Here is a 21,592-nt window from a genome sequence, read left to right on the forward strand (position 1 = left end):
GAGGAGGAGGAGGGTGAGTGGAGGGGGTGGTGGTGTGGAGGAAAAGCGCCACCACCGGAAGTTTGTTCCCGAGACGAGGCGAACGCCTTTCGCGATGTTTGCGCACCGGTTGGAAGAGAGTGAGGAAAAAATGAATGAGAACGAAGGCGGACCAAGAAAAGAGGAGAATTGTAGTGATGGAGGAGGGTTAGGATGTGGGCTGTGTCAGCGGGAAAGATGCGGGTGGAGTGAAATCCAACATCAAGAAGAGACGCTGGCAGCACTACCGCCATGCGCGGGAGAAGAGGGAACTTTTTCTAAACCCACGATTTTCCTTGGGAAAATCGAATTTTTTTGCATTTAAAGATGTGTACATTTTCAACTCACAATCAGATAATATTGATGAGTTTTTTCTGCCCTTCGTAAATTCATTTGTAAATCTCGCCATGTCGCACTCCCCGGCGAATAAATAAACCTCCTTCTTTACCCCTCTTTCCACGTGTTTTGTACTTTTGTTCTTTACTCTCTTTAGCCTGTACTCTTTGATTGTTTAAGTTTAAATTTCATGTTTGTAACTGCGTCACTATAAATTGGCAGAAATTCTGTATGTGAGTAACTACTTAAATAAATTAATCTACGTATTTGATCATTCTATTTTACAGAAACAAATTACTTTTAGTTCACACCTTTCTTTAACAGAGCTGAAGGCACACTTTTTTCAACGATGGACCTTCAAATTTGATGCTGCTTAGAAGCAATGTTGGGATATATATAGTTAAGAGATAGAAATATGGTGTTGAGTAGGCCTCATATTTTTCAGTTAACTGTGATCAACGTCAGCGATATTCACCATAGATGAAGGCTTCGCACTTCAATGTACCCAGGAATGAAGGCGAAGTAAAGATGACAGGTAGAATGTAGAGAATATTTTTGAATTGATTGCAAAAAATTCTTCATTACATTTTCATCAATTCTGACCGTAAGTACAATGAATATTTCAGGCTAAAAGGATGAATTGGTATGAAAAAGAAGTTGTAACCATATAACTTATTTGATTTGAAGTACGGAATTGCAGGTAAATGAGTAGCATATAATCACTAAGAATCAAATGTTTAAATGTGACATAATATACGCGAATATATCAATATATAAATTAAATTCTTTAAACGTCGAGTTTTGGACCAATTCTGTCAAAGCACCAAAAAACTTAATAGAAAAGCATTGATTTTTAACTAACTCATTCAATGAAATGTAGTAAAGCATCAACAAAATCTTCTGTGCTTGTTGATAAGCACATTATACGACACCAGAGTAATTTTTTAGAGCAGCAGTAATTAACTCTTGAATAACGACTGACTCAAATCTTTCACAAGATTTAAGCCAGAAGAGAACAAGTAAAGTAAAAAATAACACTTCGCAGCGGTGACAAAAATCTACTGCGTACCCTATACTCTGCACACAAAAATACATTTGGAGATAGGAGGTAGTGACTAAAGTACGTGCGTAACTATGTAGTGGGCGAAAGAAAACAAAAGAAGTGCACTCACCGTAGTCTCCTCCCAGGTGTCCGTTCTCGTATCCGGGGAATTCGCCATTCTCGAGCCGGTGCTTCTTGATGTGGTGGTGCGGGTGCGTGGGGGTGCCGTGGTGCGCCCCTGGGTGGTGGTGGTGGTTGAGCGGCGAGGTCGCTGCCAGGGACATGCCCACCGAGGCTCGCTTGGGGGGCCGTCCGGGCCTGGAGCTGCACGATAGCAGAGAATTACTGGGGATTAGAGTAACCTCGTGTTAGTAGAGGGATGGGGCGGGAAGCGCCGGGAAGGAGAGTGGCTGGTGGAGAGCTCGAGAACCGCGGGAAGGGTGGTTGGGTGGGCAGGTGGAATGATAGGAAGGACAGAAGGAAAAGAAGAATCAAGGTAATGAAGGAATGAATGATAAGGGAATGGAAAAGAACTGCGAAGAAAATGGAATGGAGAATATGGGGAAATCAGTGGCGTAACTATGGGGGAATGTATTCCCCCCAAAGCCTCAGAGAAATCAAAAAATTATTTAAAAATCTTTTCTGGATTTGATACATAATAACTGCCTCTGCTTAAAGTTAAATTATAAGTGCCAAAATGATGTAAAATGCATTTTCAGGCATGTTATTATTCAAAAAGTTCCCTGAACTGGGGGGGGTTTTCTGGGGGGGTTGCCCCCACTAATCCCCCTCTTCCCCCCTCAAAGAATATCTCTAGTAACGCCACTGGGGGAAATTAAAGAGGTAATGGAAAATTTATCTATGGAAAGCAAACGGAATGGAGTATATATAGGATGATAAAAAAAGAATCAGTAAATGAAAGAATGAATGAAAAGACGGGGAGTGGTAAAGAGCTGGGAAGGAAATGAGTGGAACGTAGAATATAAGGAAATTATATAGGGAATGAAAAATAAACGAAATGGGATATATAAAGGGTAATAAAGCTTAGTCGAAAGATTTGTACGTGGGAAACGAAAACAGATCGGATACTTATCTATAAAATGAGGCCCTCAGGAAAAATAATGAACTCGAAAGTTGGAATTCATATTTTCATGCTAAATAAATACATATGTACGCAATTTTATTTATGAAACCACCAAAAACGAAGTTTCAAAGGGAAATATAATAAATTGAAAAAAGTAATTGCTCATGTGAATTTTAAGAAGAGGGTTCAGTCATCCCGATAGAAGATACTAAGTCCGCACTTTTAGAACTTTTCTGTAGCCATCGCTACAAAAAAAAACTCAAACGAAATTTCAGAAGAAAACTGAACACTGCCGATTCGGAAATGATTTAATGCGTGAAAGCAACAAAATGAAGGTAAAATCCAATAGAAGAAATGATTAATGAATTATTACAAAAATAGGGCAGATAACATTTTAAAATGAGATGATTACGTCATTATATTTGGTTATAGTTGCAAACTGAGTGAAAATTAATCCCCTGGAGGCGAGAGATACAAGGAAAAATATTATGCGATTTTAAGTGTTCAGGGACTAGCCACGGTGATAACTTTATGGGAGTCACCCGCAATGTACAAATTGCGCGAAAATGGGAGAATGACGCCTCGACACCATGACGAAGGACTTTCTTAGGGGAGAATGACGCTTCGGTAGCTTAACTGGCTAATGCACTCGGCCGAAAATGGAGGGAACCGGGTTCGAATGTCGGATCTAGGCGAATGATTTTTTTCTCTGGGGATTTTTCGCACAATTATGCGATTTATTGTAATAAACGTTTAAGGATAAAAATACAAATAATCTCTTCCAAGAGGAATAAAGTATATCAGCATGAGGGAAACTGAAGTCTTCGCAGAGCGAGGACGTAATCATTTCAGAATTCGAAAAGGAGGAGAGAATGGAAAAAGAGGATACGATTCATCGAGAGGTGGGAGTTTGGATAGACTTTGGAAAGGACAGAGGATGTGTGTTTGAGTTAGTGTGTTAATTATGTAATGACTGTTAGTACTTAGTAAAAATACACTTAAATTTATTAGATGAATAGTATATTTTAATTTCAAATGAACAATTCCCTTACTTAGGTATATAGTCAATACTGGGAAAATAATATTAGCACTGGAGCTGTTTCTTTAATTATCATAAACTAAATAAGTTAAAACAAATGATAGAAACATACCCCTCATACACCAAAGCAATAAAATATTACAACTGAAGACACGTATCAAAAATAGGTTTCCCAGTACCATTAATGCAATATAATAGTTCCTTTAATCAACATGCAAAGTAGTGATACCTCGAGAAGAATGCTTGAAGTTCTACCAGTTTTGAGCTCCTCAAACATTCTCCTCTGGAAAACTACTACAATGATCACATATGACTGCTACAAACACAAAATTCAAACATATAAACAGTAATATTCAAACACTGCAACATATAAATTAGCACAAATTCATACTGCGAGAGAAATGTCACGTGAGCTGGGCTCGTGGTGAGCGAGAGACAAGAGCAAGCCCCAAACATACCCAAAAAATGCGAGCCCATTGCATTAAAATCACTTGAAGGGGACCTACCCACACACAAACACTTTTACGTCTTCGGTATACTCGGCCATAAAACCCGCATCCTTTTTGTCGCAACGAGAATGAACCTGTAACCCACGATATATACGCACACTCCCACATGGGAGAATCCATTCTATTAACACGTCAAAGGGGAAAAAAGAGAAGTCGGAGCAGGAGTGAAACCACCATGCCCGCTTCCTGTCGTCCACCCTGTCTGAGAAGAACTTCTCATCCGCCCAGGAGACTTCTCTCATTGCCCGCGCGTTGAGTTTATATATATCGCACCGCGGGAAGACATAAACTGTGCGAACCACATCCTACACGCGGAAGGAATAATATACGGCATAAGTGCGAGGAGGAAGAATTGGACGGAGAGATAGGATGCATGCTGTTACGGGGTGAAAAGGCGAAGCCATTTCGACCGCCTTGTCCCCACAACCTATGTGCTCTTCACGCACCAACCAATATCCCCTGTCCTGCCCCTAACTTACGCCCATCGTTAACGTCTTCAAACCATCCCTCTTCCTACTTCCTCATCCCCCTTCCCCGAGTAGTACCTTAATCTCTGCGCTGGGCACACCTCCAACCGAGGCTTAAGAGGGGAAGACACCTAGTCCCATCCCACCATTCCCTCGGAGGAGAGGACCCAACCCACACCCACGCCGAGCCGGAGGTCAAGTCAGCGAAATAGCTCCCGTGGTGCCACGGGATCGTATATCTCTTCCCCTCACCCTCTCTTTCGACCAGGGTGGAGAATCTTTTTAATTAACCATTCTCCGAGGAGGAGGTGGAGAGGACATTAAAAAAAGGGAAGAAAGAATATTGGATCCGTTTCCAATATAATGAAACAAGGGCTGAATTATGTCCCTCCGAGGTGGATTGGTTCTGTTGAGGTCCTCTGGTTTTTATTCGCGTCGGTTAACGGCGTGCATAACCTCTTTCCCACTGCACTATTATATTCACTTTCTGGAAACCGTGAACTTCGAAGCCGATAGGGACTCCAAACTTTTTTTTTAAATAACCTAAAAGCCCATCGCGTAAATCAAACGAATTAATAAAAAAATTGAAAAAATAATAATATAGCACACCGAAGTCATTAACCCCGACACGAATAGCGACTAATTTGAATCATATCTTAAAAATACTGTGAGTATCAAAAGCCATGAAAGGTTTTTGCGAACCTTATTAACAGTAGGTACTCTCTTCATTCTCAAGGAAGTACATATATTCCAGGATTTTATGTGTGTAATACGATAATAAAATACTCAAAGATAAAATGCACGAGCCGTACTAATGTAAATGGTGACCCATTGCCACCATGGAATATCTCACAGCATTTAGTTTTTCGATTACCCAAGCCTCTCTTGAGAGTAGAAATCTCGAGTAGAAACGTTTCATGTCGACATCCGCGTGGAGAGAACTTAATGGTATCCCGTCTGGATGCGCAATACGACTGATCATCTCCAATGGCAAGGCAATCTCGGAAAACCTGTTCAAAAAGACTCCGGGCACGTATCTGCTCGGGAAATATGAAAACCATCTCGGACTTCCAGGGATAGCCTCTACGCCGAACCCTCTGGCAGGGACACCAAAAGCTAACTCATCCTTCCCCAGTCCACGTCATAACTGACCCATTGCAGGAGCGGTAAGTAAGTAATAGCGAGACGAGGGGAAATAGGGATGACATCGGATGAAGACAATTCTCCCTACCACATCAACACCCAATGTAATCCACCTATTTTGCCACGGACCCCTATTCCTCCTTAGACTACTCTATATCTGAGGCACTGATCTCCTCAAGCATTTAGTCCTTCTCAGAAATCCTCAGGCGGAAAAGTAAATCATAATGAGTTGATACATAGAATTTTTTCGGACGGACCGAAAGCCGAAACTGAAGGAAGGAGTTTGAGTTTTAATGTTGTGGTAATTTTTTAATGAATAAATTCAACGTTTGTTTTCCCACAGTCTTTTTATTTAAACGCGGGCATGGTAACGACGGTTTACGTCATCTACATATCAACTTCATCTTCCAGTAGAAAAATTAAACCGTCTAAAATCGTCTTGTTTGAATAGAAATTCTGTGTAAAAGCAAAGTTTAAATTTATTGATCCAAAATGTTCAGCAAATTCCACAATATATCACCTGAAACCACCGACTTTGTGGTATTTTAATGGAGGAGAACAAATCAAAATTGATCTTTCCCTTAACAAATATTGCCATCAGGTTTTGAGTGCTTAGTTTCAAGGGATTCTTTGATAGAAATAGACTCTTGTATTTCGGCGGAATATGGTTCAATTATAGTCACATTAAATCAGATAACCATTGAAAATCAACCGTTCATCTAAAAAATATACTGCTGCCAACCGTCGACACTGAAAGTCAGTATGCTTCGCCAGTGCTAAAAACCGTCAACGATAATTCCGATAAATCGACCTATCGAACAAGTGTAGCAAAGAGGGCATGAAAGACCTCGAGATACTGAGGGTCTAAATTTCTAAGATTAACCTAAGATACATATCCTAACAAGTAATCATGAAGTTCTAAAAGAGTGCAAGCAAAGATATTCTAATGTCACCTCAAGAGTACGTAAGCGATTTCAAGGAAAAAATAACTTGAATCAAGATTTTTTAAAGTTGTTTTCAACGTGAACTGAAATGATCCATCCCTATTTTGTATGGATGTGCCCTAATTTTTATGGTGAAATGAAAAATCACTCATATGAAAATATACGAAGGAAAGATGTTCATAAGTGATGAGAGCGCTATAAAATGTCATCGCCACGTCATAATAGGTCGCATTGCTAACTGCTATGGTCGTATTCCTCAAATATTGAGTTGACTGCTAATAAATCTGTAATTATGTCCACATAGCTAACAATCCGCATTTTATTGGCTCTTTTGCATGAAATCACGCCCTTGGACATGAAAAAATCAGAAAAAAATTCCGTTCGATAGTTATTTAACTACGCCCGATATAGTTAACTATGATTTTGATATTTTCATACAAATCGCATGCTATTCTAGCAAAAAAAATTGTGAAAAGCTTCCTCAGATTAAAGATGAAAATATCCCTCAATATCCTCCTACTTGATTACGAATACACTTAAAAAAGGACAATTATATGAACCACTTTCATTCCGCATCGTTTCAAATAACATCAGATCATTTCACTTGTGAGCCAGGCAGGGAGACCTATAAAAATAAATGATAAATTAAGCAAAAGAGAGAGGGAGTGGAGCGACTTTTTCGTCGTCATCGCCCTCAAACTGCAATCCCAACATATGACAACCCTCTCGATTTACGAGACGTGCTCAACGCAAACTGACGCCCCACTCTCGCACGAATAAAAATCTCGGCTGTAATTTATCGATATCCGACGCGATTGTATCGAATCTGCGGGGCTCCTATCCTTTCCTTTTTATTATTATGGAGAGACACTTCCATTTTTAACGCCCGTGGACGAAAACAATAAAAGCGGACGCAATTAATGTGAGGAACAGCCGAAGCGTGATTCGAAGGACTTGCGCCGGTTTTCATTTTCCTCGGCCAAGGCGGAAAATAATAAGTCCTTATTTCACACACACACGAGCACGCACACGTATCGAAGCATTTATATAAACATATATATATATATGAAAGATTGGGCCGAGGTAAAAGGAGGACGGACTCTTCGGTGCGAGCGAACAATGCAGAAGTGCAAACAAATAAAAACTTCGATACACGCTCGGTATAAAAACCCTTAGCAACATACTATACGGGGACAACACAATAAATACGTTTTCATCTAGCACTGGCCAAAAGGGCTTTATAACTTAAAAGCACTGGGTTGGCTCGCGTCATAAACCTATAAAGAGCAACTTAATGTCTCCGTAAAATGGTTTATGGATGCCATTTCATCAAGCGGTAGGCTGGAAGTGGACGCACGAAGTTAGGGGGGGCGCTTGTGGAGGGTAGGAGGTGGAGAAGTGTGGGGGAAGGAGAGGGATAGGGTAGCCGGTATGGTCAGACGAAGCTAAGCCGCAGAGGAGGGGAGGACAACAGCTCTGCAAGAGAAATGAGAGATAGGGGATGGTCAGTCGGTGGGAAGAACGCAGAGATGTAAGTGGGAGAATTGGGATGAGGGTTGGGAGATTCGGCCAAGATGGCAACGCGGAACAATCGTGAAAAGGAAGGGGAAATCGTTTCCCAAACAAAACTATGGGGACGAGGAGGTCATCCGGAATGACCGTTCCGACACTTGGGGCCATTATTAAACGGAGAAACTAAAATTTCAATAGGGGCTGGGATGGGTGGGGGAGGGTCCAGGCGTTTGGCAATCAAAAATTTGGTGTTGGGGAAAGGGAGGGTGCTCAGCACGTGAGAAAGAGGAGCAGAGAGGATAGTATAAACGGACATGGTAATGTATATACGGATCCAAGGGTGAGAGAGGAATAATTGCAGAATGAGGATCATGAAACAGTGCATACTTTATGGAGAAAGAGTATAAAAATATATTTCTGCGTATTGTAAGAAAATCCTTAAAAAGATACCTATAACGAAGACCGACGCATTGTAAATAAAGACGGACGCAAGAAGAAATAAGAAGACTGGTAAATTAGTTAGAGTTATATTAAATGATAAATAGGTAATTGTTAGTGTATAGGTAATATTTAACTGGTAACTTCAAAATAAAAGCACTTACTTACAGACTTCATGCATAATTAACTCAAGGAGAGGTCCCAATTTGAAAAATTAGCCACGATCAATGCCAATTAGTTTTACATTTTGTCGTTAATAGCCATAAGAATTCCCTTATTGGTAGATATTATTTTATTATCATGTATTCCTCGCACAATGAAACTATATTTATCACTTCTTCTAAGTAATTTGAGGTACCCTTTAAAGAAAAAGATGTTTCAATACGAAAAAATCAAAGGAAGAAGCATCAATAACGACGGTTAAATAAGTTTATAAAGGGGACCTAAACATGACTCTAAGACATAGTGGTACCCAAATAATATGGGCTCAATAAAAATAAAAGAAATCAAACCCATCCCTCATGTGTAGGGACATCGAGAATTTAAGGGAGAGAATGAGTACTAAGAATGTGAGGAGGTGTCGAGAAGGGAAAGTGTGGAACGGGAGTGTGGGATAAGGACTTTTTGCACCCCTTGGGCTCTTAACAGCCTCCTTCAGGATCAGTACATGCTCGGCGACGAGAGGGGCGGTTTCGGAATGAGAGAAGGATGTCGGGAGAAAGTGGGAAGTGGGCGGGAGGGAGAGAAATGGGAGGTGTGGGAGATGATGTAAAAACGATGCGAAAGAAGGAAAGGAGGGTGGACCCACTCGGAGCATTCCGGGGTACGGGCATAACTGCTCCACGACGGGGAAAGGGTGGCGACTACTGACACCGTATCGCCAATAAAAAGGTCGCATTTTACACGCGCACTAATGGGTGAGTGACCAGCTGGGAGGATTTAAGTGTACCTATTCCGGGGAGGGGGCCGAGGGCGTAAAAGAGTATTTCGCGGACGTCGAGAGGAGGATGGGGGCGAACGTGGGAATTACGGAAATGCGTTAGGAGACACGACGCGTAAAATTGGGTGCAAAGAGTCCGGAGGAAAAAAGTTGCACTAACGGATTCTTGCCGAACCTCAATCGCACATCAATTATCTCAATCATATGAAATGAGTCCCCCATTGCTCAGACGAAAACGAGAACACGTGACGTGAATTCCACAGCGATACCATATCAAATTGTACTCTAATGTTAAAGTAAAAAATCTGTATATTTGCATTAAAACTTATGATGGCGTGGTAGTTTTCATCGGTAGAATATTTTCTACTATATGGACGATTGCGCTGAGGTCAAAGGCGAATAATCTACCAATATAAGCCCTGCTACAAGAGAGAGATATTGGCTAGGCCTGGCTGTGAAAATTGTGGGTAGAAATGTAAGGAATACATTTGCTCAGAATAAAAATATAATGAGTATAGCTGCTCAAGCTACTCTCGATCAAAATCGGCGATTTGAAACCTATGGCTTAAAAGGTGATGATAGACGTGAAAAAGCAAGAACGGTATGTCTGCTTGGCTTTAATTCAACGTAACCAATGTGCATGCGAAGATTGAGAGGTAAGAAGAAAATAAATACGCACTTCAAATCCAAAAACCGTCTTTTTTACCACAAGTACATCTAACAGCAATGAATCAATTTCTCAACTCAATTCTCAGCCAGTCTCCCACCTAATTCAGCTCCTCTGACCTCATTTTTTTCTCGAAAACGTCCAATCTTTCACCGGAGATCCAAGTCTACCCTCTCCACGCTAGAATTGCATTCATTCTTCTCTCATTGGGAGCCCCCCTTCTGGCCTCCAATATCCCCATTCTTTACCCGCCGTCGCGTCGTCTTCAATTCCACCCTCCACCGCTGGAGTATCGTGAGATGACCAGAGGGGCTATCTGTTTCCCTGAAACCAATTTCCGAAGATCGCTCCTACGGCCGTCTGTCTTAGTTTCTCCACGAACACACCCTCGTCTCTATTTAGTGTTGAAACTCAATGTAAGAAAAGAGTAGCGGCTTCACCGAATCTTCACTGTGTACGTGAATGGCCTCGACCAACGGTCTAACTGGCGAAGTACGCTAAAAATACTTTTGGCAATGAATAAATAAATCTCAAAGAGTAAAACACGTGAAGAACCTGGAGTATAATTCATCAGAGATAGTTGTTCATCTTAAAAACAATGCTAACGATGATATTTCAAGGTAGAATACTACTTGGTTCTTGGTGAATATTTCCGAAACCAAGGTGGCTCAATAACCAGCTATAAACATTTCCCGTTCGTATCATACTTGGTACCGGCTATTTTCCAAAACATGGATTACGTGTCTGTCTTAAAAAAACAATGCTAACGATGATATTTCAAGGCAGTGTATTATGTGGTTCTATGTGAATATTTCCGAAAATGAGTTGATCCAGTCCAAAGTCAACTTATATAATTTCTCAATTGGCATTACACTTGGCCAACCGTTTTCCAAAACATGGAAAGAAATGTCATATGCATTAATATAGCCTTCAGTTAAAGTCTACCATCCTGTATTCTGATTCTTAATTTAAAACTCAGCAACGATGGACGGATGATGATACCGCTCGTAAATTATTTCATAAAATAAGCGACCAAATTAAGAGAACCATTTTAAATGCAAGATACCGCGCGTGAACTCGGGCGGAACGCCAGGTGAGCGGCGACGTATCCGTCGCAACAATCCTTATTAATTCTCACCATTACAACGAGAAAGACACACCGCTCGCTGTTCCGCTGTCATTTCCGAGACGGCAGAACGCAACGAGAATGTGGCATCTAGATCCACTCGCTCCTTGACAGGCAAAAACTCTCTCACAAGGAGATGGATATCGTGGCGTTTCGCCCATTAAAAAAACGGCATACTCTCTCCCTAACCACGAATGTCCGCGGAATGAATTAAAATAATCCTCAAGCGTTCACGTCTCGATAGACAAATGATCCGACGACAGATAAGTTCAAGGGTTGCGAAAGTAAGGACTTGGGTATGGAGAGGAGGGGAGGAATGAGGGGGTGGGGGGTAGTGACGCCAGGAGGGGAGGTGTCGACCCGTCAGTGGGAGGGGGGAGGGAATGTTGTGATGATGAAGGAGGTGGGGGAGACATGGAAGCGAAACGAGAGGTGGTGTGAGGCACGCAACGCAACGTAAGAGGGAGCCATCTGGAGATACGATTGTAAACAAGACTTTCCGTCTCGTCTTTATACAACCGGGGCACGTCCGTGAGGATTCGGGTGGATCTTTCCGGGAGTGAGAGAATCGCATAGGATTTACGGACAGGGAAACTAGACTGCATTGTAATGACGTGAGATAGCAGAAGGGAGACGGTTAATTATAATAACAATAATGATGACAATAATAATAATAATAAAATAATGATGATGATGTTAATAATAATATTTATCCTACCTATTTATAAATTGCAAAATACGTATATACAATAAATAAAACAGTAAAGTAGAATATAGGTATCACTTAGGCAGCGGCGGATCCAGGATAGGGACAAGTGGGGATTAAAATTCCGGAAGTAGTGTGGGTTGGAAAAAATTACCATTCCATCTAGTGTAAGTTGGATACCTAACGGGGGACTATAGCCCCCTTAGCTCCCCCCCCCCCCCCCATAGACCCGCCACTGTCCATAGGTGTACCTGAATAGGGGTTATCATCATCTCTTGAAACAGCGGCTGGTGCTGACTTATAAATATTTTTAAAAAATAACAGAAAAAATAATTTTGATAATAAAATCTATATATGTGTGCTGTACAAGATCGCAATAGAGAAATTAAAATTCAAGAACAATAAAAAATAAAAATGAAAATACAAAATCAATCATAAATTTAAAGAAGAATAGAGAATTTTTTAGGAAAACTTGTAGGGATGATAGCTGTTAACTATGAAAATACAAGTGAAAATTAGTCCAATGGTTTGATAAAATAGGTAAGGTGGGCCTTAATCAGTTCCTTTCCCTGGACTACCACGAATTTTGACGATTTTCCTTTGGGGACTTTCGAAATCTTAACCCGTAATTTGAACCATGGACCGGAGTCAGAAACCAAGTGCTCTAAACACTATTATATCATCTCCTCTGAAGGAAAGAGAAATAAATGTAAAACAACGACCACCGTAGAATATTCACAGAATTTAAAGTAATATTATTCAATTTACAGCAGTATACTTGGGGAAGAATGTGTGATAAATGCATCGCTTGAGCAAAAGCGTAAGTAAATTTATAAATGAAACCTAGGTAAATAAAGTAAATTCAGGTACATTTCCCCGTTTCTAAATGCTGCTATCATTTTTTCCTCATATTATCACAAGGTATTACAATGATTCACTGCCCAAACCAATCTCCACGTGATACATTTTTCCTCGCTGTAACGTATGACTCTAGACGGCATTCCTATATTAGCCTCCAAGAAAAGTTCCATTATTTTCTGCCACCAGATTTCTATAGATTTCTTTACGTTCCACTTGAAATCAGCATACTACATCCATCCGCATGCTAAAAATTGTCTTTGCTATCTTTCTTTTCCAACCACAAAAGGCCAGATATAGAAGTAGTTACAGTAGAAGCAATTGTCCCATTCAAGCATCTGCAGCTATCATAGAAGAGAACATGATAAGGAGAAAGCAGCCGCCGAGAGATAACACCTCCATGAACACGCAGGGATCGCTACTAATTCACCCAAAACATATTTGGGTTTAAAGCAACTACGACCATGATAATAAGGCAAAACCGGAAAAGGCACGTGTAATTGGCACCACTTAAAACAAATCAATAAAAAAAACATCTCCTTTCGACGACTTCTCTTTTCTCGCTCCATCCTGTCCCGCTCCCCGCACGCCAAATACCTCCCCAAGACCCGAGAACGAATGTTCTCCCAAATAAACTCGTCCGCAGCGATCCTCATCATAATTAACCTTATCGCGTCTTATCTCCCGGAACCATTCGTTCGAATAAACCAACGGAGAAGGCCATTCAGAAAACTAAACTCACTCACTCACTCACTCCTCCCTTTCGCTCCTATCCTATCGACGACCGCGGCGCACCAGGCCGACCCTTTAACAAATGACAGGCGACGGGGGAGGAGGTGGAGCAAAAAGAGCCAAATGGAGTCTGATTATCAACCCGGACAGTAATTGCCATGTCCCCCCTTCACATTCCAACATCCGTTTCAAGACGCTACTCGCGCACACAAAAAAAGGGAAGTCGGAACGACTACTCCCCCACAAGGAGCGGCACGTCACTCTCTCGAGAGTAAGATGGAGGCGCAGGATAAGGGAAGGATTAGAAGGGTTTTACAGCGTAAATACCCGTGTAGATATTTTTTTCTTCTCGTTCTCTGAGTAGCCTCGAGGATTACCTGTGTTGTCGCGCTTGCTCTCATAACACCTCTTCCCCGCTATACATTTCCTTGCTACTGTCGGAAGTTAAAAATACCCCATGTCCTGCAGGTGAATAATGGAAAGGTGTTACAGTGCAGGGGCGCAGATAGGAGTTAAGGCTGGGGGGGGGGGCTTAGGTGCAACTAATACCGGGGTGTGTGAGGGTATGGAATACCCACCAGGATAAGCGATAGGTGCGAGATCAATAAATTGGGGAATTATTAGAGTAAATGACTCAAAATGGTGATTTTTTACGGCTTTCTGAGGGATATTTTATTAATTCTTACCCTACTCTGTTAGTTATATCAATCCGCTTAAGTAAAATGGATTAAACTTTAAAATTTCTCTGAGTTTTGGGGGGGGGGAGTTTATCCCCCAAAACCCCCCCTCGCTGCGCCACTGTTACAGTGAGTAGGATGGAAATAAATTTTTAGATCGATTTGGAGAAGAGACGGAAAAAAGATCTTGGGCAATTTTTAGGCATGAAGGACATCACAGAAACATTTTGAAGGGTCAAGTTGAAAGGGGAAAAAAATTGCAACGGACGTCCTAGGTTCCGCGGTCGGTAACGGACTAAACAATAACATCGAAAGCAAACATGGCGTTTGGGCTTGCGAGGGTGTAAAGATGAAGTGGCTAAAATCGAATAATAATATTTAAGAAATAATTCATACACCTATTAGCATCATGCGACTCAATGGTTGACAGTTAAGCTAAACAACCTCCCTAATAATTTACTCACGGGTTGATAGATTAATAAAGGATGTCAGAGCAAAAGTTAGGAACTACAGGGAGTTGACGAAATACGGTAGCTGCCTAAGCACAAAAAAATCCAAAATCTACGTCGAGCAGCCATAACACCATAATGCATGAATACATAATTAACTTCCAGGAGCGACACCTTGGTAATGTGTCTGTGTAGCTCAAGGAACGCTATGTATATATAAAGGTGCGTTTAAACTGTGTAACATGTTATATAAAACAAGTTACATATTACATGTTTTAAGAAAACGTTACAAATCCACTTCGGGAAACCAAAAGCTTGTATGAACACGAATTTTTGCTTTGTAACACAATGTTGCATGTAACTTGCTAAGCAGATTTTTAACTTTTTCGTAATAAATGTTACATGTAACTTGTTTATGCTACATGTTACATAGTGTGAACGCACCTTTAAGGTCTCCCCTTGCTGGTATCGGCCCCAATTTTTCTAAATCCACTCTAAATAACCATAAGGAGTTGGAGAGAGTGGGATGGTCCCAAAAATGTTCCTACAGCCTAGAGACGAAACTCTTCGGCGCCGTACACCGGGCCGCCCCGACGCTGAAATAAAAGTTTACTATTGTTAGCCGCCGCTCGCGCCCAAGACGCCATAAACGTTTATCTCTTGAAACGCAATCCTCATATGAACTACCCTCATTCACTCTCTCTTTCTCTCCCACTATATCCCAGATACCGACCCTTTTACACAACCCTATTCCGTTTCTCATCCCAGAGACCCGGACTTGAAGTAGGGAATTTTTTTCTCTCGTAGGTATCGCCACCTCAAGACGGAAGAGGAGCCGTGAGCTGACGAAGACGTCCCTGAAAGCGGGCTATTCACTGAATCGGCCCCAAACACACCTCCCCTGCCCTATCGAGGGGAAGATGAATGATATTATAAATCCCTCTCCCCATCCACCAAAAAGAACCTGTCGTCTTGAAAAGACTCGAAGCACTCCCAGGGACGGTTGCCGGAAAGGGATAAAAGGATTTGTTTGTTTAGTGATTCTTTTTAAGGTACTCCGTCTCCATCACTCCAGGTCTATAACTCCCCAATCTTATAACAGAAGATGAGATGGAGAAAGGAAGTTACAAAAGAGTGGAGATTGTAGATACATAACAAAGCAGAACGGGGAGGGAAGCGGTAAGCACTACAGGCACAAAACAAGATTCTTGGAACCTTGGGAGATTTTCGTGCATCACAAGCATACTGTGCCATGGAATCATGATCCTTAAAAAATACTCAAATTATCAGGTAAATGTGACTTTTTGAAGATTCACTGCCAAAAAAATGATGATTTGAAAGTAATCATTGGGAAAAGAATCAATTTTATCCAAGTTGAATGCTGCGTAAGGTGAATGCATGGATTCCACTACAGAAATAAAAAAATTTGTGGAAAAATCTACCTCAGAAGCTCCTTAATGATACTAAATTTAAAAGTCATTATCTCTGATAAAAATGAGGGCAGAAACTAAATAATTGAGGAAGAGTGCAGCTACCTTTTATTACAATATCTCGAACTATTATCACGCCTGAATCGGTTAAACCTCAGTAGAAATTAAATCTTATCTACGCTTAAATTTTTACACGCAAACGTGCTTTCCATTCACCGATTCATCAACAAATAAACCGCTTATGGCACAACAGGTAACTATACGATATGCTTAATGTGACTTGATATCAATGATAGTAACAAGAGGTATATTTTGCGAGTTTATCCTCACTAAACCGTCAAAGCATCGATCCGATCCCTCCAGAATACGTCGGAGACGGTCGATCAAACCGGTGATTTGTGGCCGGAGGGAGGGAGGTCGAACGAACTCAAGACAAGTCGAAACCGTTATCGTCTCCCTACAAAGTCGCTGAAGTAAATAAACAAACCATTAAGTACTGACGAAGAGAACAAATCGCACTCGACTAACAAGAGAGCATCGGGTGAGGAAGAAACTCCAAAACCGTTCGCCGGTCATTATTTTCCGAATGGGAATAATAAATATCGTCTGGAAAGCACCGGCGTCTCCGAGGCGCCACCTTGTAGGCAATGTGCTCGCCGCTCGCCCCGACGTTTGTGGCTTCGCCGGAAAGTTTTCTCGCGTCTTTTGTTTCTCTGACGCCATTAAACATCCCTCCTGTCTCGAGCATAAGATACTATTACCTATCTATACAATGAAATAGTGATCGCAATATATCGAAGATATAGAAATTGAAACCACATCAGCCCTTTTGGGAGTCTTAGAGAGATAATTATAGTAATTTTTAACAGCAAATAATTAAAGTAAAACAACAATTATTTACACGCTACTCGAGATGCCTTGCGTGCGTGGCATGAGTGAATTGATTACGCATGGAAAATAAATGTCATGTTCGCCCACTTAATGGTGTTAACTCACCCTATCAATACCAATAGCTAATAACATGTCGATCACCTTTGCTCATTTTTTTGATTATTTTTTAGTTCCACTTCAAAATGGTTTCCGATACAATTCCTTTGAAAGAAGCCAATTCACTTTACTATAGCTGAGAAATATTTAGCTTTGCGATGCTGTTTAGAAGAAAACTTGGCACAATAACGCAAGTGGCAACTTTAAAATGGGAAAGTTGTTCAGAGGATAAAAAATACCAAATTTTAACGATGAAATAAAATAAGCCCGTTTATCCTTCTCCTCCTTGGTGTGGGCGTCTCATGATATGAATTAACGGACGGGACGTAATGAGACTGATTTGCGCAGCAACTGGCGCAAGACGGAGGACAGAGATTTTGGAAGGCGTTCGAGGTGACGATTCATTCTTCGAGTGAACGACGAGTAGGCAGAGAAGGAAAGAATATGGCGAGAAAAGGAAGCAACAAGAGAGGCGCCCTCGGACCAGGGGATGTGAATTATCGTCGACACGGGAAGCAAACTGCGGTAATATACTCCCGGTGAGGGGACGGGGGAGGCGTGGGTATCCCCTGGCAAACGAATTGATCCAACTTGAGCAAACACATCCAATCCTCCTCTCTCTAAACCTATTTTCTCCTTTTTTTACTCATATTTTAATGGCCATCCACATCCCAACCCGGTGTTATCTCCCTTTCGCAGATGTATAGACGGCTACAGCTCATCTGCTCCCGGAGTTATTAAATGAAAAAAAAATTAAAAATAGAAATAATAAAAGCACTACGGTACGGCGAGAAACTTAAAAAAATTTACCTAAAAAATCTCAGTATCCCAAACATGGTGGTAAAATGGATTTCTTCCTGGCCGATTGGGAAGATTCATTTCCAGAATTTTCTCTCAAGGGGGGGAGGGAAGGAGTGGGATAAAATTGCAGGAGTGGGGATATTTTTCCGATGAGACTTCCTCGAAAATAATCGTTTGTTTTTCCTAGGCGGGCCCGAAGATTCCATCGCTCGATCAGAATTTTAACAATGAAACATCCTCCCGAAACCACTCAAACAAAAATTACGCACCCTCATTCGAAAGGAAAATATTGATGCAGGGATCGGGGATTTTATTGTAGCATTTAAGTCGGGATGAGGGCTAAATATTTGTATTCACGGCCTTATTTATTGGGAGAACAAGATAAAAATAAGCTCTAACACGCCATGAGGAACACCTAATAAAGTAGAAGTTGAAATGAGTATATAGTAGGGGAGCCGAGAAATGGGAAGAAACTAGGGACATGGAGAGAAGAAAAAATATTTTTCGGGCAATCATAAAATAAAACATCACTGAAAAATGAACTGTTATACGGACACGAGGCAGTAGGCCAAACGCGGACGAAGCTTCTTTTAAGTATCTGGAGCAGTAAAGAAAACAAAATCACATTCACGACTGCTCTTCGACGAATCGTAAAGAGATCTCGAGGCAGAGTCGATCTTCAGTCTCAGAGCAGCTATCTCAAGAGCGATTGGCTTCAAACGCAGAAGCTAATGGAAGAAAATGATGGGTCAGATAGGCAATTACAACCACAATCATACTCTCCATAAAATGACCAGCCATGCATTAAATGAAGACGATAAAAGAAGTCAAGTTCGAAAATAGGTACGAGCACATTCATCTTTTTGTTCCAAACTAATGAGAGGCTTATCGAAGTATGAATCGTTGGGTCAACGTAGTAAACGTAGAATGAGAAAATGGCTCAAGAAATTTGAAATTAACAACTATGCTATTCACACTTTTTAAAATAGAAATCGGAATAAATTAACTATCGCAGATAATACATTTTTAAGGTTAACGATGATGAAATATTTTATATTCAACCAAAAGTTTATCACAAAATATTGATTAAACGTTCCCAACAGGTACCTAAACATAAAAATAAAGGCTGAGAACGAGCATGATCGAAGGAGTATTAATTAGGAAATTTATAGATCGTAAATTAAGCAGCATATAATAATTTTGCGGAATATAGGCATGATACAAAGAAGCTCAAGTAAAATCATTGCAACATGACCCAAGCAAAACGGTCTACGTGAACGTTCAAAAGCTATAACTCGAAACGTCGCAAGGGGAAAAAAGGAGTTACAACTGGTTTATCGACAAGATTTTCGGATGCTAACCCTATACCAGCCCGGAGGCTAATGCCAGCTACTCCGGGCAATTTGGAAGGGGTAAAAAAAATCACCCGAACCCGAAACAAGAAAAAAAATTGAATTAAAAAAAAACTTCCTTCCTGAGACATTTTTAATTTTACGCGGATCGCGTCTCCGTTTGATTACCATTTTTTTACGAGGCAAAAAAAATATATAGAGGTAGGGTTATGAATCTCCCCCCAGCGCTCCCACATTTACGAATGAATATCGGGAAGGAATGGAGGGGAAGATGAGAAGGCCTGTCCGCGTCCTCCACAGCCAAGAGAGCAAAACGGAGCATCCAGTCGAGAGAACGAACCAGAGGCGGAACAGGCGTAATGTTGGAGGTGGGAGAATTTCCGGAGAAATTAGGGAATAGCCGATCCACATTAAGGGTTTGAATGAAAATTTTTACGCCGCCTGAGAGACAAATTTTGTACGTTTTAACTGACTTTGAGGAAGTGAGCGCAATTACGAGTGGTTGGAACGTTGGGCTCCGGACATAAGTCCTCGGTTTGGATAATTCAAGAGACTTCTTCGAAAATCCAAAGAGACTTCTCCTGAATTTTTATGCTTTATATTCTTTTAAGTTTTTTTTAAGGTTTATATTTGTTAAAGCTGCAAATTATAAGTTATTACATTCAATGTTAACGTCATTTTGGCTGTTTTTGAATGATTAAATGAATAAATAATAATACCCGATGAAACCTTTCGGTACTCTTGATACAACTCTAATAGCGCGAAGTGATCCAGGGAAAGGAATTAGCCTGAGTTTTTGATATAGTTAAGTTCTACCCCACCTGTTAATCGTCTATCTCACCTAGGGATTGAACCACTGAAGAGAAAGGGAACAGACTAGAAACGTGATTTCATATAAATTCGGAATAACATACATCATTGACAAGCGGTTTCAAAGTGCGAGATAAAAGTATTTTAATCTGTCCTTCCGAATGTCTTGCTCAAATTTGAATGACGTCGCAGATATAGCAAACTATGAACATTGTTTTGAAGCACAAAAAATGACTGACATTGGAAACTGTTCATTTCCATTGTGTCATTATTGTTGCTTTGACCAATAAATGACTAATTGAACGGTTCATATCCAACAGCTCTCCGAACGTGGTTACTTTTTTTCGGAAATAAACAATAATCCCTTTGCATTCCGTTGATTGGAAGCCGTTCGGATATCGTCCCGAACACACTCTCATTTAAGAAAGTGCCGAAGAAGACTATGGGAGGAGGAGATTGCAGTTTCTCGCGGACGAGAGGGAAACCCGCCGGGTGTGTGCGGTTGCGGGGAAAAAGGAGAGAAGGATGGAGATTTCCACCGCGAGGGGGGCGGAAGTGGGCGGGGGAGAAGAAGGGTTCGCCGGCGTTCGCGGCCATCCTCGCGGCATAGGGAGAGGCGTCAGGCGCGGGCAACTTCCCTTTTAATATCCCCATCTAGCCCCAATAACACCAGCACCCAACCGACCTCCCCGGAGAAACAAAATAGATCAACACAGTGTCTGAAAGAGAGAGACTGGGAGGAAGAGAGACTTAGAGAGCAAGCATGGATAGACCACCTAAAAATTCCTCAAGAGAAGCTACAAAGCAGTCCATCTCCACCCAATCTGCCTTTCAATTCTTTTCAATTCATGGGCGTTATGGGCATACTGTCGTAATAGCGGCCAGTTAGCATACATATTACTTATATATCTATAGAGTTTATACGAGAAATACCTCAAACCATCGGAGTATTTGATAAATATATGATGATGATGATGATGAGACCACAATGGGCCTCCAGCGGGAGCCAGGTGGGGGAAATAAAGCGAAAATAAATTTAGTTCAAAATAAAAGTAATGAGCAAATTTTCCTTTAGAAGAAAAATGATATTAGTATAAGCCATGGAACTAAAATAAAAATAATTATTTTTCAAGCAAATAATTATAAAAACTAATAAATTACTGCCATAATTCCCTTAAAATTTTGGTTTCACCAACCTCTTCTGCGCAAAAAAGTTACAACTAAAACGACCACAGCTAGATTTGCCCCCCCCCCCCCTAGTTTTGATTCTGGGTACGCCTATGATTGAATTACTGTCGCACATCAGGAAGTATTCTCCTGTCATTGCCATAAATGATGAAATGAATAACAACAATTACAAAATCAATTATGGAGACATATAATGTATATAATAATTTACTGGTATATAAAATCACGACAGCCTGCTATATCAATTATCTCGTATATTTTTTGAAGCATTAAGATAGAAAAATTATATTAATACCCCCAGGATGCCGACAGATGGAATTTTTTTACATCAAAATTC

At 40.9% G+C, this 21,592-nt stretch overlaps 1 protein-coding gene across 1 annotated transcript in view; it reads right to left on the reverse strand.

Annotated features, from left to right (window-relative positions):
• LOC124158166 (transcriptional regulator ovo) overlaps positions 1–21,592 on the reverse strand; it is a 773,475-nt gene that overhangs the window by 491,767 nt on the left and 260,116 nt on the right. The window contains exon 2 of the mRNA XM_046533350.1: positions 1,527–1,720. Within this exon, the coding sequence (XP_046389306.1) occupies positions 1,527–1,720 (194 nt within the window). The remainder of the gene's footprint in view (positions 1–1,526; positions 1,721–21,592) is intronic.

This window comes from Ischnura elegans, chromosome 4 (assembly GCF_921293095.1).
Source record: "Ischnura elegans chromosome 4, ioIscEleg1.1, whole genome shotgun sequence".
Taxonomy (NCBI): domain Eukaryota; kingdom Metazoa; phylum Arthropoda; class Insecta; order Odonata; family Coenagrionidae; genus Ischnura; species Ischnura elegans.